The following is a 17,768-nucleotide window of genomic DNA, read 5'->3' on the forward strand; positions in this document are numbered from 1 at the left end:
AGATATCTAAAAGACTTAACTGTTGGAATATTCTGACCAAATAGCACAGGTACCACAGAGGGATATGTGCCTTGCCCTACTATCCAAGATGTAGTAGTCTTATCCGGGTTCAGTACCAGCTGATGTGTTGTCAACCAGTCTGCTACTTTATCCAAGCATATTTGAATGGGTGTAAGATCTATGTTCGATGGTCTAACATAATGGATAAGCAAAAAATCATCTGCATATGAGTAAAAACTTATACCCATTGTTTGAATGAGGAGCGCCAGGGGACTGATGAATAGGTTGAACAGTAGTGGAGATAAGACCGAGCCCTGAGGAACTCCACATGATAAGTTGTAGGATCTAGAACAGGATTGCTGCTGAACTACTTTAAATGAACGATTCGTTAGGAAGGATATAAACCATTTCATAGTTGTCCCTGAAATACCAATCTCACTCAATCTATCAATGAGTAAGTTGTGATTAATTAGGTCGAAGGCCGCAGACAAATCTAATGAAACTACCAGGGCAATATAACCGAGTTCTAATTTTGCATGGATTTCACTTAACAGTGAAGTCAGAATAGTCTCTGTACTGTGACCTTTCCTGAAACCCGATTGTCTGGGATGTAACAAATTTTTTGAATCTACATAAGTTTGCAACTGTCTAAATACTACTGTCTCTATAACTTTGGATAGAAAAGGAAGATTAGAGACTGGTCTATAGTTAGAAGGTAATAAGGGATCCAATGAGGCTTTCTTTAGACTAGGTTTTACTAGCGCTTCTTTCAAAATAGTGGGAACTATCCCATCAGAAAGGCTCAACATGACAATTGAGTACATAAACTGCTGGACTTCTAGCGAGTGTTTTTTCAACCATGCAGAAGGTATAGGATCCAACGAACTATAAGTAGGAGATAAACCTGCAACCAAGGTATATAATGATTCGGCAGACGGAATTTCAAAATCCTTCCAAGGTACCAATAGTTGTGAACTTGGGGAGTTGTCAGAATGACCGAGCCTTGGTACCCTTGGGAAGAGGGCTCTTAGTTTCTCGATTTTAGAGCTAAAGAACTTTGCTAGAGTTTCAGAGTCAATAGTAGGCGATTCTCTCTTTTCGTTAGTTATTGTTGTCAAACGTTTCATAATTTGAAACAGTTTTTTCTGCGAACTGGCTGCTTCTTTTATCTCTTTTGAGAAGTACGTAGTTTTAGCATCCTTTAATTGTGATAAATAGTATTTTTTACACTGTTTGCACTTTTCTTGTAATTCTGCGGTCTTATGCTTACGCCATTGGCGTTCAGCTCTACGTACCTGTTGTTTACATAATTTTAATCCTGGATGGTACCAAGGTTGGGAACGTTTCATTGTTATATTAATTGTTTTTTCCGGTGCAATATCGTCAAGGGCTGCTGAAAGAACTTGGTTCCATATTTTGATTTGGTCATCTATTGGGTGTGTATCAAAATTTAGTGGGAACTTATTTGCTAAAGAAGGTAAAAATGTCAAATCGATTTTATTTAGACTCCTGGTTTTAATTTGAGCTGGTTCAGCATTATGTAATAACTGTGGTATTAATAAGTAGAATTGAAGAAGGTAATGGTCTGACCAAGATACCGGAGTTAGTACGATTTTTGAACATTTTACTTCATCCAATTTGTGTGTCATTACCAAATCTAATGTATGACCCGCGATATGAGTTGATCCATTCACATGTTGTTTTAGATCAATATCATGTAAAAAATTTGAAAATCTAGCTGAACGCGGGTTCGATTTGTCATCTAGATGAACATTAAAATCACCTAATATTAAAAGATTTGGGAACCTGATTGCAGCATCTGCAAGGTAAGAATCTAATTTTCCCTTCTACACTTTGCCGTTCTAGGTCAACATTTTCAGTTTTGTGCGATGCCATTCGGATTAGCGACAGTCTGAGGATGTTTACCAAGATTATGGTGTTGGTCACTGTTGCCCTTCACAAGCAGGGCATTCTAGTTCACCCTTACCTGGATGATTGCTTGATTCGCACAAAGTCGTATCAGGGAAGTTGTCAGATGACAGTACAGGTGGTGCAGTTCTTGGAGTCTTTAGGTTGGGTGATCAATGTGAACAAGACTCGTTTAGTTGTGACGCAGACATTGGAATATCAGGGGGTCATGTTCGATACTCTTCAAGGACTGTTTTTTCTCCCAGTGTTGCGGATCATCAAGCTGCAGAATAGAGTGCGGAACCTCCAGGGACAGAGAACCCCATGTGCTCAGGACTATCTTCAGGTGCTGGGGTTGATGGCAGTGGCCATAGAAGCAGTGCAGTGGGCCAGAGATCATGTGCAGAGCCTTAAGTGGTCCCTTCTGTCCCGGTGGTCGCTTCAGTCGGATTCCTTGGTGATCAGATTGCTGGTACCAGTGACAGTGCGTCAGGATTTCTGATGGTAGCTCCGGTCAAAGAACGTTGGAGTGTGAGGCTGGATCCGCCATGTTGGATGGAGGTGACCACAGATGTCAGTCTTAGGGGCTGGGGAGCTCTCTGTATTGGTCAGCTGGCTCAAGATTGGTGGTCTGTGGAGAAACAACGTACTCCATCAACCTGTTGGAGACCAGAGCAATTCACTTGGTGTTCAGAGAATTTTGAAGCCTCCTAGAGGTCAAAACAGTACGCTTTATTGGACAATGCTACGGCGGTAACCTACGTCAGTTGTCAGGCTGGGATGAAAAGTCCCAAGTTAGAACAGGAGACAGCGGGGCTCCTAGCATGGGCAAAAATTCACCTCATGGACCTGTTGGCCTCGTGTGTCATGGGCGTTCTCAATGTACAGGCAAATATTTTCAGTCGACAGACCCTAGATCTGGGAGAATGGCATCTCAGCTCTGAGGCGTTCGAGGCAATAGTTCTCAGGTGGGGCTGGCCAGTGATGGACTTGATGGCAACTTGGCGACATGTTAAGGAGTAGAGCATTGGAGGGCCTGGATGCTGCTCTTCACTCGTGGCCAATGGAGCTTCTGTATGTATTTCTTCCCTGTCCTCTGTCAGGTCTGGCCATTCAAAGGATAGAAAAGCACATGGGGCTTGTGATTCTGGTGGCTCCAGATTACTACTACTACTATTTAACATTTCTAGAGCGCTACAAAGTGTACGCAGCGCTGTACAAACACAGAAGAAAGACAGTCCCTGCTCAAAGAGCTTACAATCTAATAGACAAAAAGTAAAGCATTTAAATTTAAAATATTTAAGCAGTCAAGCACAAGAGAACAGTCACAGAAGGACAGAAGATGTTGAAGGGTGGTCAGTGTGATTAGGTGTAACTCTGGTTGGAGTAGTGGGAGAAGGTGATAGAAGAATAGAAATGGGTGAGGTAAAGTAATGAGTGGGTTGATAGGGAGGTTATATAAGACATGTCACTCTAGGGGTGGGTGGGTAGAGGGGTAGGGTGGGTAGGATTAAGTCTAAAGCAGGAGAAGGTATTCTCTGCAGCCTATCTGTGAGATGGAAAATGCTCTCTGAAGCTGCTGCTATAAGTTGTTAGTTTTCTCTCCCTGAAAGAGATCCAAGCCACACCCACGAAGTTCAAACTGTCAGTGGGGAGGGTGAGGGGAGGAAATGGCAGTGCTTGATGAAAAAGAGAGCTCAGTTTGATAGGAGATATACTATAGGATGTCATTCTGAGGCCAGGCTAAGTCTAAAGCAGGAGAAGGTATTCTCTGCAGCCTATCTGTGAGATGGAAAATGCTCTCTGAAGCTGCTGCTATAAGTTGTTAGTTTTCTCTCCCTGAAAGAGATCCAAGCCACACCCACGAAGTTCAAACTGTCAGTGGGGACGGTGAGGGGAGGAAATGGCAGTGCTTGATGAAAAAGAGAGCTCAGTTTGATAGGAGATATACTATAGGATGTCATTCTGAGGCCAGGCTAAGTCTAAAGCAGGAGAAGGTATTCTCTGCAGCCTATCTGTGAGATGGAAAATGCTCTCAGATTGGCTGAGGTGTCCATGGTATGCAGATCTCAGGCGGCTTCTAGTAGCTCCCGAACTGCGACTTCTGGAGTCGGTCAGGCTCTTGTCTCTAGAGCTGGTTCTCATGCTGAATCTGACTCGATTTTTGTCTTGCAGCTTGGCTCTCGAAAGGGCTCGGTTAAGAAAATGTGGCTATTCGGCTGGTGTAATTGGTACTGTGCTTCGGTCCCACCTTATATCTACTTCTTTAGCGTACGTTCGTTTTTGGAGGATTTTTGAGGTGTGGTGATTAAGGGATCGCTCTGTTCCATGTTAGTGTTCCTCAGGTTCTGGATTTTCTGTGGGCTGGTTTTGATAAGGGGTTAACCTTAGCTTCCCTGAAGGCGCAGATAGCGGCATTTGGTTTGCTTTTGGGGACAAGTCAAGGATAAGTCTTTGTCCAGTCATCCAGATGTAGTTTGATTTCTGAGAGATGTGAATATCTTGTATCCACCTCAATGGTCTTCTTTTCTGTCTTGGGATCTTAGTTTGGTCCTTTCGGCCCTTATTCATCCTCCCTTTGAGCCGTTGTCTTCAGCTTCCATCAAAGACCTTACCTTAAAGTTCGTCTTTTTGGTTGCTATTTTGTCAGCGAGGCGTGTTTCAGAATTACGAGCTCTATTGTGCAGAGCTTCTTTTTTTGGAGTTTTGTTCAGATCGGGTGGTATTATGGCCTGTTCCGTCTTTTTTTTTGTTTTGTTTTGTTGTCCTTTCATGTTAATCAGTCTCTAGTCCTGCTGTCCTTCGGTTTTTCCAAGGGATCGGAGGAGCAGAGGTTGTTGTATAAGCTGGATCTCAGGAGAGTGTTCAAGAGTATGTGTGACGGATGAAAGAATTTCGCAGGTTGGATCACCTTTTTAGTCTTCCTATGTGGTGCTTGCAAAGATATGGTGTCTTCAAAGGCTGCTTTAGCCAGGTGGATTAAAAGTCATTGGCTCAGCCTATTTTCTGAAAGGTAGGCCTATTCCAGATGGAATTAAGGCTTATTCTACTAGACAACAGGCTGCGTCCTGGGTAGAGTTGTCTTTGGTGTCACCGGTGAAAATTTGCAAGGTGGCCACTTGGTCTTCGCTGCATTTGTTTGCGCGGTATTAAAGAGTTGATGTACAGATGTGGTTTATGGCCAGCGAGTGCGGCGGGGCTAGTTCAGTCCCTCCCTTAACTGACTGCTTTGGTACTTCCCATCAGTCATGCTGGGCTGGTCTGGAGGGGGCGCTAAGGAAGGAGCAATTAGGTCCTACCTGCTAATTTGCTTTCCTTTAGTCTGTCTGGTCCGGCCCAGCAACCTCCCTAGTCAGATGCGGTTTTGTTTTGGAATGGAAGAGTGGTTAGATAGTTTGCTCTTGGTAGTCTATATTCTCCTGGTCTCTGTGGGACAGTTTTCTTCAAATTAAAAAAAACAAACAAACTATGTAAATACTTAAAAAGTATATCTCATACAAACAGACATTTCTAGTGATGGGATGTCATTTGGCATTAGTCAATTGCCAGCATGCTTTTGCACTCTCATTATCCGTGGCTGTATTGTTTAGCGGTGCACAGAAGTTCTGTTTTTTTCTTTCTTGCTTTGTTACTGATATACTGAGGCTTGAGGGGACTGAGCTTGGGCTCCTGTCAGCACTCTCAAGATTCAGTGTTCTCCGTCTCCACCTGCTGAAAGGCATGCACACCCGTCAGTCATGCTGGGCTGATCTGGTGGGACTAAAGGAAAGCAAATTAGCAGGTAGGACCTAATTTCATTCTATATAGTGCGCCTAGCGTTGTTCACTGAAATGTAAGCATATTCCATAACAATGCGTATAACCTATTTTGCTTAACATCTAATCAATGTTATTAATGAGCACTAATTGACAATAATTAGAGTTTACGTGCACAACTTGCTAAGCGTATTCTGCATGAACTGAGCCTAAATTCTAATCCGCATAGTTCAAAAGGGCTGTGGTCATGGGCGGGGAAATGGATGTTTCATGGGCATTCCTAAATTTATGCACATAGTTACAAAATATGGCCCAGTACACATAAATCTACGCACTGGGATTTACAACACGGTTTCATTGATGTACATGGAGATGTGTAGTTTTAGTCGCTGGGATATCAACTAAGCAAATTCTATATACCGTGCCTAAATCTAGGTGCTGCTTATAGAATACGCTTAGTTGGAACTGTTTACCATGTGGATTTTTTTTAGGCACCTTTATAAAAATCTGTCCCTTTATGCATTAGCATGTTATTCCTATGGGCATGGTGGCAGAAATAACATGGGTTCAGCAATAGTGTATGATAATGAACATTATCATGTACTAATGGTTAGTAAACATAACTTTGTTGAGCTACTGTAATTGGAAATATGCATTAAATAAGCTTGATTTTTAAAATTCTTTCTTCGATGTTTACTAAACATGGTTAAAAATGCTGCAGCAGGCAGTGCACCTCTTGAAGAAACTAAACTGGGGTCAAATTGCTGCCAAGGGAGACTTGATCCCAGAGGAAAAAAAATCTGTAAAGAATATTTTCTTTAGTGAATTTATATGGATATGTTTAAGAATAAACACTTGTTTGGATGGGTGATGCAGGAGTTGTTTCATTTTTGCCTAATTTTGAATCTGGCTGTTTGACTGTTTTGGTTAGTCTGATAATCAGGATTGAATTGGGCACATAAGGGATGATGTCATTGCACGATATGAGGATAGCACAGCCGTCCCAGAGCTTCTTATGGAGCAGTTTCTTCAGTCACCTCAGTTTTAATGCCCCCTCCCCACCTATCTCCATATCACCACTTCTAGATGGATGTGAAAATGACGTATTCAGATTTTTGAAGAGTGGCTCTTCTAATGTTAGTTTTTGTAATAAAACACAAAAGTAAAAAAAAAGATTTTTTTTTTTTGGGTGGGGTGGGGGGCTGTGAGCAAGACAGTGCAAGTCTGGTTTTTAACCTTGCCTGAATTGTGGAAGGAAAATGGTGACCTTTGAGGATCATGCAAGGTGTCTGGGGATTGGAACATAACCATTTTAAATATAAACACTTGGTCGTATATATCTGTGGCCCTAGAAGGACTACCTCTGAAGCTATGATAAGGCTCAAGAAGAGGCTCGTGCTTGCACTGAAAGAGGAGCAAAGAACTTCCCTGATGCACAAATTGGCTTACTATGAGCATTCTGGCTGTTCATCTTTTGTTGAAATTGCCTCTATCCTCCTATGCAGTTTCGAGCACAAATGGGGCTAATGTACAACAGTGCTCCTTATATATAGTCCCTCATTGTATAAAGGAAAGTAGGCATCTACTTTCCTTTATAGACTGCTAGTCTAATAGGTGAAATATGCACCTCTAATTCATGTGTGAATACTTGCCAGCCATAGAGTTGGTAAGTGATCATGCCAAAATGCCAAACCTGCATGTATTCTATAAGTTACGCATGTAAAACTTAAGTCCCTCCCGCACTCTACATACGTGTAGACCAATCTGTCAAAAATACACTATGTAAGAGATACAGATATTTATAGACTAGCTCTTGATGTAATTTGTGCATTTATGAACACATAGCTACTAGTCTGATCATTTACATATGTAATTGGCGTAAAAATATTGGTGCCCATTTTATAGAATGATCCCAAAGATCCCCACCTCTCTGAGAGTTGAACTGCTTGAGCTATGGAACTAACTGAGGTGACTGAGGAGGCTGCTATATGTGGGAAGGGTTGCGTGTGCTCACTTGAACACTACTGGTGAACTGTGGGAGAGCTGTTCTGCCACATCCCATTGCCTTAAGGCAGGGGGTGGGCAAACTCGGTCCTCAAGGGCTGCAGTCTAGTTAGGTTTTCAGAATTTCCCCAGTATATATACACAAGATTTATTTGGATACAATGGAGACAATGCATGCAAATAGATCACATTCATATTCATTGGGTACATTCTGAAAATCCAACGGTCTTTGAGGAATAGGGTTGCCCACCCCTACCTTAAGGTGTCACCCATTTGTGTGTTAGATCGTACTGTCTATGGAGAAACCCCTGTTGGAGGTAAGCAGCTTTTTGTTTTTCTGATGTGCTTTGACTAACAAAGAATGGGCAACTGGTGGTACACATAGATGTATGATGTTTGCCATAAGAAGATAAAATAACACTATAATACTTTGTAGCCCACTGTGGTGTATTTTTAAGGGTAAATGAGAATCATAGCTAGTGGTATTACGGTGTCATTTGGATAGCATCCAATTCATTTTCAACAAAAGCACCCAAGGTTTTAGGAATGTGATCTAAAGTGTGGAATTCACACAATAAGGATAAATACAGTATAAGCTAAGGTAGTAAGGGCCAGCTATAGTAGTAAAGGTTGAGGCTATAGTTTTCCCTTATTCGGTGAGAGAGGAACTAGATTAATAAAATAATCTAATTAGTAATATGTTAAGTTGTGTGTAGTTTTTTGTTATGCCCTGCACATAGAAATAACTACATCTTATCTTTAAATATAAAATGGATCAAAATGGAAATATTTTATGATCATAAGAATAGAAGGATAGCCATACTGGGGTTGACCAGTGGTCCATCTAGCCCAGTATCCGGTTTTCAACAGTGGCCGGTTGAGGTCACAAGTACCTGGCAGAAACCCAATTAGTAGCAAAGTGAACTTTTCTGTTTGATTTTGACAGTTCATTGTGTTTTTGCTTTTCAGGCTGAAAACTTGGAGAATAACCTTTCTATACCAGATATCAAGCTACATAGCAATCCTTCTGCGTTCAATGTATATTGTAATGTGCGCCACTGTGTGTTGGAATGGCAGAAAAAAGAAGCCTCGTTAGCTTTGTCCTCCAGGACCTCTGTGCAGAGTGGGGATTCTGATAGCGATGAAGAGGAGGAGTCAAAAGAACCACTTGTCAAGCTTCCAAAGGTGAGAGCAGTGAAAAGTGAACGACTTCAGTGCATAATTTGCATGATTTATGCTTGGACTGGGGATCTAGCAAGAGAGGACCCAATTATAGAGAGAGCCAGTAATAGAGATTAGAGATAGAAGTCGAGCTTCTCTGCGTTGCCAGTAGCTTGTTTGCTCTGAGGGCGGTGGTGTGCCACAACTGGTTCTTCCTGTTGAATTAAATAGCAAGCACACTAGCGAGCTGTTTGCCAATATTGTCTGATTGCTTTATGTTTCAACTATTTTTATTGACAGTTCAACATAATGAACAACTCAACAGTTCCACTGATATACAGCAATTAACAAGATACACTGCTTTAACCAGACAGTTAACCATTTTTCAACCATTTTTTCTCCCCCCCCCCCCCCCCCCCCCCCCAGAACTAAGAGAGCCATATTTGACCTTCAATTTGAACTGATGGGTTGGCATATGGAACTCTCCGTTACACCTAAGTGACTCTCGAGTTAGGCAAGGGCCCGGCTATCACTTATGGGACCCCCCCCCCCCCCCACTAACCTTATATTGAACCTATACAGACTCTTCGCTCCAAGATCCTTCCTACTACCCTCCCCCTTGCCATGACCCACTAGTATCATATCCAACCACCTAAGCTTCAAGAGACTAGTCTACAAACTACCCTCTCACTCCCTGTCTCCACCCCCCCCCCCCCCCCTTTCTGATTGCTTTAAAGCAAGGGTGTCCAACCTCGGTCCTCAAGGGTTGCAGTCCAGTTAGGTTTTCAGGATTTCCCCAATGGATATATGTAAGATCAATTTGCTTACACTGCCTCCATTGTATGCAGATAGATCTCATGAGTATTCATTGGGGTCATTCTGAAAACCCAACCTGGCGAGGGTCAAGCTGGGACACCCCTGCTTTAAAGTCTGTCATTTTGTTTGATATTTAAATCATACTTTTGAGATCATGTTTTGCCTTTTAGATTTTTGGTGTCAAAGGTCCAGAACCCCCCCCCCCCCCCCCCCCCCCCCCCGTATTGCTGCATATAGTTTTATAGATATCAAATGAGAATGTTTAACATTTATAGTTCATGGTTAGGAATTTTATATGACTAATTACATATTACTCCTGCTGAAATTGTGCACTAAAAAAAAAAAAAATCAAAATTCTGCGCACATAATTTGCAAATTCTGCAAGTTTATTTGTAATAATTTAAACATTTTTGCTAATAATTATCCAGAATTTCAGTACAATCCAGTATTTTCATAAAATTTTACTAGAGAAAACAGACTTCAAGTTTTTCTCAGGTTGTTTTTGCCCCCCCCCCCCCCCCCCAAATGGCCCTGTGCTAATCACAGGGATTAATTAGCGTGCAGCCATTTACTGCCACCTATTTAGGTGACGGTAAGGGTTCCCATGCTAACTGGCGCTAAAAAAAAAATCAAAAATACTTTTGTCATGCCAAAAGTAGTGTGCGCTGTGCTTCTGCGGTAGCCCTGATTTGGTGTGCAACAACACAGCAAATAAAAGGGCCCTAAAGAAGATTTCTTTTTTTGTATCCACCCAAGGTAGCTGAAGAGATTGAGAACTTGCTAGCTAGAGATAGATTCAGTATTCTCAGTCTCAGCAGATGGAAGATGGTGAGCCTCTCAATCTTTTAATTTTTCTTGTTTTTTTTCTTTTACTAGTTTGAAAAAAATATATTTCTTACAGCATATACAGACAGTTTTATTCTTTGTCGTCTTTTCTGTGCACTGGCGTCTCTTGGGTTTAGCTGAAGCCTGTGGGGGTTTTCTATACGCCTTGGGGGTCTTACACTTGAGTGGCCGGGTCTCTTGCCTCCCGCCTCCTCCCGTTGTTAATATTTGTGCAGGCAAGAGCTTTCTTCGCTGTGAAGTGTGGGGAAAGAGTGTTTGGAGACCTGGGAGTATAGATATTAGCAGTGATATTAAGGGCTGAAGTGCTTCAGGCAGTAATTTCTCAGGCCCACCCTTCTTAAGGATTGCTTTGCTATATCCCATAGGTCCTGGAATGGTCTGGTATGGGACACTGATGAAGGAGAAGTTGTTTTACCTGATAAATTTTTTCTTTTAGTCTTACCAGACCAGTCCAAAATCCCACACATTCTAGTTGTTTGTGCTGTGTTTCAAATAGTTCTTTGAAATTCCTTCATGTTCACCAGTTTTGTTTCTCTATCAGATGTTTTTTTTTTTGCTGCTGGAGGGGCAAGATTTCATCATTATATACAGATTAAACATGTTGCTTTGCAAAGCAAGCTGGATGCATCAGGATTCTCCTGTTCACCATTGTTTTTTTTCATTTGAAATACTGAGCATCACAGGCTGTACAGTACCCTTATAGAGCAAAGCCCACAAGCTTTTAATCTGTGTGTTGGTTGGCAGGCACAACCCACAGGTCTTGGGCTGATCTGATTGTACTAAAGGAAAGAAAATTGTTAGGTAAGACATACATTTTCGTGTAACCATATTAACGTGTTAATGTACGTTATTAGTAAGTCTGGTCCTAAAATAATTTTTAGTGTTTCACTCCAGTGATGGTATGCTTTTCTTTGTAAGTTTAAGAGCTCTGATTATCGGCTCTGCTCATCCAAGATGGCGTCCTGGAGTAGACAGGCATTCGGTGAGCTCCTGAATCTTAGCGAGTGAACCAGGAGTTTGCAATCTTTCCCTGTGCTGGAAATGGGGAAAAGAAAAGGGAAAACTAAGGCTCTTTCCTCCGCGAGCTACTCTTGAGAGTTTCGGCGTCCGAACGCTGGGAGACCTGACACCCGCCTCAATAGGATCCGCGGATATTGAAGCGGACCGCAGTATCGAGGGAGTCTCACTAAATCCTCCCTCAGTCGCAGCTCCCCCATGACCCAGAAGCAGTTCTGTGCCGACGGAGATACAGTGAGGTGAATCGCCCGAAGTGGGTCAAGCTTCCCATCAAGAGGAGGACCCGTTGCCATGTCATCTCCTGGGTTTTATGTTTAAATCTTTTTATTGACTGAAAGATCAATACAAACAAGCAGAAAACTTCAACATGAACACTGTTCAAGTACAAGAAAATCATTCAGCATTCCACAGTCAATGAAATTTTCTTTTTATCCCCAAACACCCCCACCCCATCCCCAATCCCTCTACTTTAAATCTATTTGTTAAAGTATTCCAGTTATAAAGAGTAATCAGCAGTATAACCTGGGGGAACATAATACAGTTAACGTATTGCATTACCGAATAATATCTCAAAGGGCCTTGTTTCTTATAGCCCGACTTTGCGAGACATCATCTCTGGTAGAACCATATGTATGGCCTGCCCATGCTGCAAAATCTTATCAAATTTTCTCCATTCTGCTAGCATGAACCTTATAGAGTTTTGCCTAACCATGCTTGCTGGCAGGTAATGGCAACTTCTAATTTCCTTTTGATCAAGTAATGGTACAAAAATATTTTAAACATCATAGTGTCTCAGCCTACATTTCAATGCAATCATTAACTTCATACCCCTTGCCTCCACCCCTCCTCTCTTCTCAATCTATCCCCCCCTCCTTCCCTCCCTTAGCAAACCAAGCCTAGTTGGGAGTATCCTCGGGAGCCACTGAGAAAACACTTCAGGACTTAGCAGGTGTTCAACAGTTTTATCTTAATAATTCAACATTTGCAGTGCAGACTGCCAATTCCATCTGAACCTCTTTAGGAAACATATCATAACCCCACAATAGTATTGTTCACCGTTATCTTCCATAGTGCGCAATAAGTCCCCCCCCTCTCCCCCAACAGCACTGCTACACCCATCAGACTCTTACTTGTCTACTCCCCCCCTCGCCCCCCTTTCCCCTTCCTCCTAGATATCAGACCAATAAGGAAAATCCCCCCCTCCCCCCCTCTAAGGAGATACCCAGACTTTTGGTCTATATCTGAAATGGATGGCTCCCTATCAATTCATATCTTAAAACGAATTGATCACCAAACTCCTCCCCTTAGGAGATAAGCTTTGAATATATGGCCCCCAAATGTCCAGAAACTGCCTCCTCCGCTTAGGGGAACAGCCCACCCCCCTCCTTTCAAATAGCATGAATTCATGCAGTCTGTTCCGCCAGTGCCAGAAATCCGGGGAGGACTCCTCCATCCATTGACTCATTATGATCCGCTTACCAATCAAACAGGCCTTGCGAATCAGTTGTCGGGCCGCACCCCCCTGTAACAAGAACAGCTCATGCTTATCTAGCAAGATCCCCATCGGGGAACACATAACTCTCGATCCCAAAAGAGTGCCCAAATACCGAACGATGGAGTCCCAAAAATGCCTCACCTTATAGCACCCCCACAAATAATGAAAAAACGACCCCGGAGCCCTTCCACACTTCCCACAGAGAGGAGTAGACACCCCTCCCATCCTGAACACTTGAGACTTTGTTAGGTAGGCCCTGTGTAGAATACGATATTGGCATTCTCTAAGTCCAGCATTACCCGTCAAACCTGAGATCCTAGCTGTCAGAGCATTGAAATCCAAAGCCAAATGCGGCCTAGCCAAATCGTCCGCCCAACGCTGTTGAATTTGCTCTCGGATCTTGGGCACCATATATCTTCCCAACGCCCTATGCAGCCCCGAGATTGAAAGACGTTCCCCCTGTATTGAATGAAAGAACTGCCGCAGAAAATGACAATGCCGAGAACCTAAAGCCCCCCTGTCCAATGAATCAACATAATGCTTCAGTTGGGCGTGAGCAAAGATACCTCCCATATCCTACCCGAGCCCCAATGCCCCTAAATTCAACATTACCCCTTGCCTATCTAACACATGTTCTAACCTAGTGATTCCTTGTCGCGCCCATTTCTGAAAAATCACATTCTCCAAACCCGGTCGGAACAACAAGTTACCCCGAATAGGAAGAATATCCGAAATCCATCTACTCAAGCCAAACAACTTCATCACATCTTTCCAAAGACTTCGTAGAGGGGTCAATAATATACTATTCTGTAACTCCACCGGAATCATCCTGCTGGGAGCTTGTAGTAAGAAATGAAAATTACACGGCATATAATACTGGCTTTCCAATCGTCTCCATATATAATCATCTCGTGCCAAAAACCAGTCCCCAATGTAACGCATGAGACAAGGCCAATTATATCGCCGCAAATCCGGCAGGCCCAAACCTCCCTCTCCCCAAGACCCCTGCATTAAACTCAACGGCAGCTTTGCCTTCTTTCCCCCCCAGCAAAAACGTCTAATCTTCTTACCCAGCTGATTGAGGTCTCTGGCTCGTAGATAAATGGGCAACATATGCAGCAGATATAGCCATCTGGGAAACTCCACCATTCTGAACAACTGGATCCGCCCAGAAAGCGACAAAGGCAAAGACATCCATGCTTGCAACCTCTCCGATGTGGCCTTCAACAGACCGGAAACATTCGGGTGGTACAACTCGGAAACCCTCATCGACAAACATATACCCAAATATTTAAAGGATCCCTGCGCCCAACGAAGAGGAAATTCCCCACCCCACTCCCGCCGTATCTCCTCCGCTGAGGGCAACGCCAATGATTTGGAATAATTAAGACGGAACCCAGCGAAGTCTCCAAATTCTCGAAAAAGTTCTAAGAGGGCAGGTAGAGAGGTGCTCGGCTCCGTAAGATGCACCAGCAGGTCATCCGCAAAGGCAGAGAGAAGAAATTCCGTTCGCCTCACTGGTACTCCCTGTATCTCTGGATGCTGTAGGATTTCCCGAATGAGAGGATCCAAAGAAAGAACAAACAAAAGAGGAGACAAGGGACAACCCTGTCTAGTCCCTCTATAGATCCTAAAAGACTCTGAGCGTTCCCCATTTACCCACACATACGCCCGCGGCTCCGAATACAAGACCTCAACAGCATCCAGAAAAAAAATCCCAAAGCCGTAATGTCTCAACACCGCAAACATGTAGGACCAGTTCACCCGGTCGAACGCCTTCTCCGCATCAAAGCTAACTAAGAGCGATGGAAGGCGTCCCCGGGCCACAACTTCTAAAGATGTCAAGATAGATCGCACATTCTTCACTGCTGTCCTTCCCTTCACAAAACCCACCTGGGACTCATCAACCAATGACGGGAGGACCTCTGCCAATCTGTTGGCCAAAACTTTAGCATATAACTTCGCATCCACATTAATAAGAGAAATGGGCCTGTAAGATTCCGGTTCCACCTCATTTTTCCCCTCCTTGGGGAGCACCACTATTTGAGCCTCCTGAAAAGTACCCGGGAGCGTGCGCTTAGCCACCATCGAGTTGAACAAGGACAACAGCGGCATTTTGACCTTATCAAAAAACTGTTTGTAGAACTCTACCCTGTAACCATCTGGTCCAGGGGCCTTGTAAGTAGCACACTGCTGCAGAGCCAATATTAACTCCCCCTCCGTAAATGACCCATTCAGGCGGCCACGTTGACCGTCAGAAAGCCGAGGTAGGTTCAGGTTCTCCAAATACATCTCACTGTCCATCACAGCATCCTGATCCACTGCATACAGTGCTTTATAAAACTGTCCAAAAACATCAGCAATTTCACCATCTACACTCGTCATCCTCCCGTCTTTTGCCTTCAACTGCATCACGCGGTTAACACCTCCCTTTTTATGAAGCATCCTAGCCAACAATCGCCCGGCCTTATTCCCATATTGAAACAGCCGATATTTATAATAGAATTGGGTCTTAACCGCCCTTTGATGCAGCAATTCGTTTAACTCTTTCTGCGCTCCCAACAACTCCCCCTTGCATTCAGAAGTAGGTGAGCGCCCATAATTTCTCCGCAGCCTCTGAACCAAGGCCCCCAAACGAATAATCTCCCCATCTCTCAACTTCCGAGCCCTCGCCGAATAAGAGATAATGTCCCCTCTTAACACCGCCTTTGCTGTTTCCCAAAAAAGGGCCGGCTGATCTACATGTTCCCCATTATGATATACAGTGGTGGAAATAAGTATTTGATCCCTTGCTGATTTTGTAAGTTTGCCCACTGACAAAGACATGAGCAGCCCATAATTGAAGGGTAGGTTATTGGTAACAGTGAGAGATAGCACATCACAAATTAAATCCGGAAAATCACATTGTGGAAAGTATATGAATTTATTTGCATTCTGCAGAGGGAAATAAGTATTTGATCCCCCACCAACCAGTAAGAGATCTGGCCCCTACAGACCAGGTAGATGCTCCAAATCAACTCGTTACCTGCATGACAGACAGCTGTCGGCAATGGTCACCTGTATAAAAGACACCTGTCCACAGACTCAGTGAATCAGTCAGACTCTAACCTCTACAAAATGGCCAAGAGCAAGGAGCTGTCTAAGGATGTCAGGGACAAGATCATACACCTGCACAAGGCTGGAATGGGCTACAAAACCATCAGTAAGACGCTGGGCGAGAAGGAGACAACTGTTGGTGCCATAGTAAGAAAATGGAAGAAGTACAAAATGACTGTCAATCGACAAAGATCTGGGGCTCCACGCAAAATCTCACCTCGTGGGGTATCCTTGATCATGAGGAAGGTTAGAAATCAGCCTACAACTACAAGGGGGGAACTTGTCAATGATCTCAAGGCAGCTGGGACTACTGTCACCACGAAAACCATTGGTAACACATTACGACATAACGGATTGCAATCCTGCAGTGCCCGCAAGGTCCCCCTGCTCCGGAAGGCACATGTGACGGCCCGTCTGAAGTTTGCCAGTGAACACCTGGATGATGCCGAGAGTGATTGGGAGAAGGTGCTGTGGTCAGATGAGACAAAAATTGAGCTCTTTGGCATGAACTCAACTCGCCGTGTTTGGAGGAAGAGAAATGCTGCCTATGACCCAAAGAACACCGTCCCCACTGTCAAGCATGGAGGTGGAAATGTTATGTTTTGGGGGTGTTTCTCTGCTAAGGGCACAGGACTACTTCACCGCATCAATGGGAGAATGGATGGGGCCATGTACCGTACAATTCTGAGTGACAACCTCCTTCCCTCCGCCAGGGCCTTAAAAATGGGTCGTGGCTGGGTCTTCCAGCACGACAATGACCCAAAACATACAGCCAAGGCAACAAAGGAGTGGCTCAGGAAGAAGCACATTAGGGTCATGGAGTGGCCTAGCCAGTCACCAGACCTTAATCCCATTGAAAACTTATGGAGGGAGCTGAAGCTGCGAGTTGCCAAGCGACAGCCCAGAACTCTTAATGATTTAGAGATGATCTGCAAAGAGGAGTGGACCAAAATTCCTCCTGACATGTGTGCAAACCTCATCATCAACTACAGAAGACGTCTGACCGCTGTGCTTGCCAACAAGGGTTTTGCCACCAAGTATTAGGTCTTGTTTGCCAGAGGGATTAAATACTTATTTCCCTCTGCAGAATGCAAATAAATTCATATACTTTCCACAATGTGATTTTCCGGATTTAATTTGTGATGTGCTATCTCTCACTGTTACCAATAACCTACCCTTCAATTATGGGCTGCTCATGTCTTTGTCAGTGGGCAAACTTACAAAATCAGCAAGAGATCAAATACTTATTTCCACCACTGTACATAGTCTTCCCATCTATCCATCAAATAAGCATGAAATCTCGAATCCCGCACCAGCTCCAACGGGTATTTCCATGTCCGATTACACCCAGCCCGCGGTTTGTCCATCAGGGTCAACCAAACCAAAGCATGGTCCGAGACTGCGTACGGTCCGATCTCCGCTTTCTGCACCTGGGGCAATAGAGAGCGAGAGACAAACAAATAATCGATACGGGATTGAGAGCCATGTGCTCGAGAAAGATGAGTAAAGTCTCTCTCCGACGGGTGCAGCACCCTCCAAACATCTACCAGCTCCAAAGCCTTACATAAGGAAGATAGTGCCCTATAGCCTCCCCCCGAACTCTGGCCACCTAAATTGGAACGATCCATTAAGGGATCAATCACTAGGTTATAATCACCCCCTAATATCAG

At 43.7% G+C, this 17,768-nt stretch overlaps 1 protein-coding gene across 1 annotated transcript in view; it reads left to right on the forward strand.

Moving 5' to 3' along the window:
- The window catches only part of MYCBP2 (MYC binding protein 2), a 937,772-nt gene that overhangs the window by 66,854 nt on the left and 853,150 nt on the right, over positions 1 to 17,768 (forward strand). Inside the window, 1 exon segment of the mRNA XM_030200587.1 lies at positions 8,637 to 8,852. Coding sequence (XP_030056447.1) covers positions 8,637 to 8,852 — 216 coding nt within the window.

The sequence above is a fragment of the Microcaecilia unicolor genome, chromosome 4 (genome assembly GCF_901765095.1).
Source record: "Microcaecilia unicolor chromosome 4, aMicUni1.1, whole genome shotgun sequence".
NCBI classification, from domain to species: Eukaryota; Metazoa; Chordata; class Amphibia; order Gymnophiona; family Siphonopidae; genus Microcaecilia; species Microcaecilia unicolor.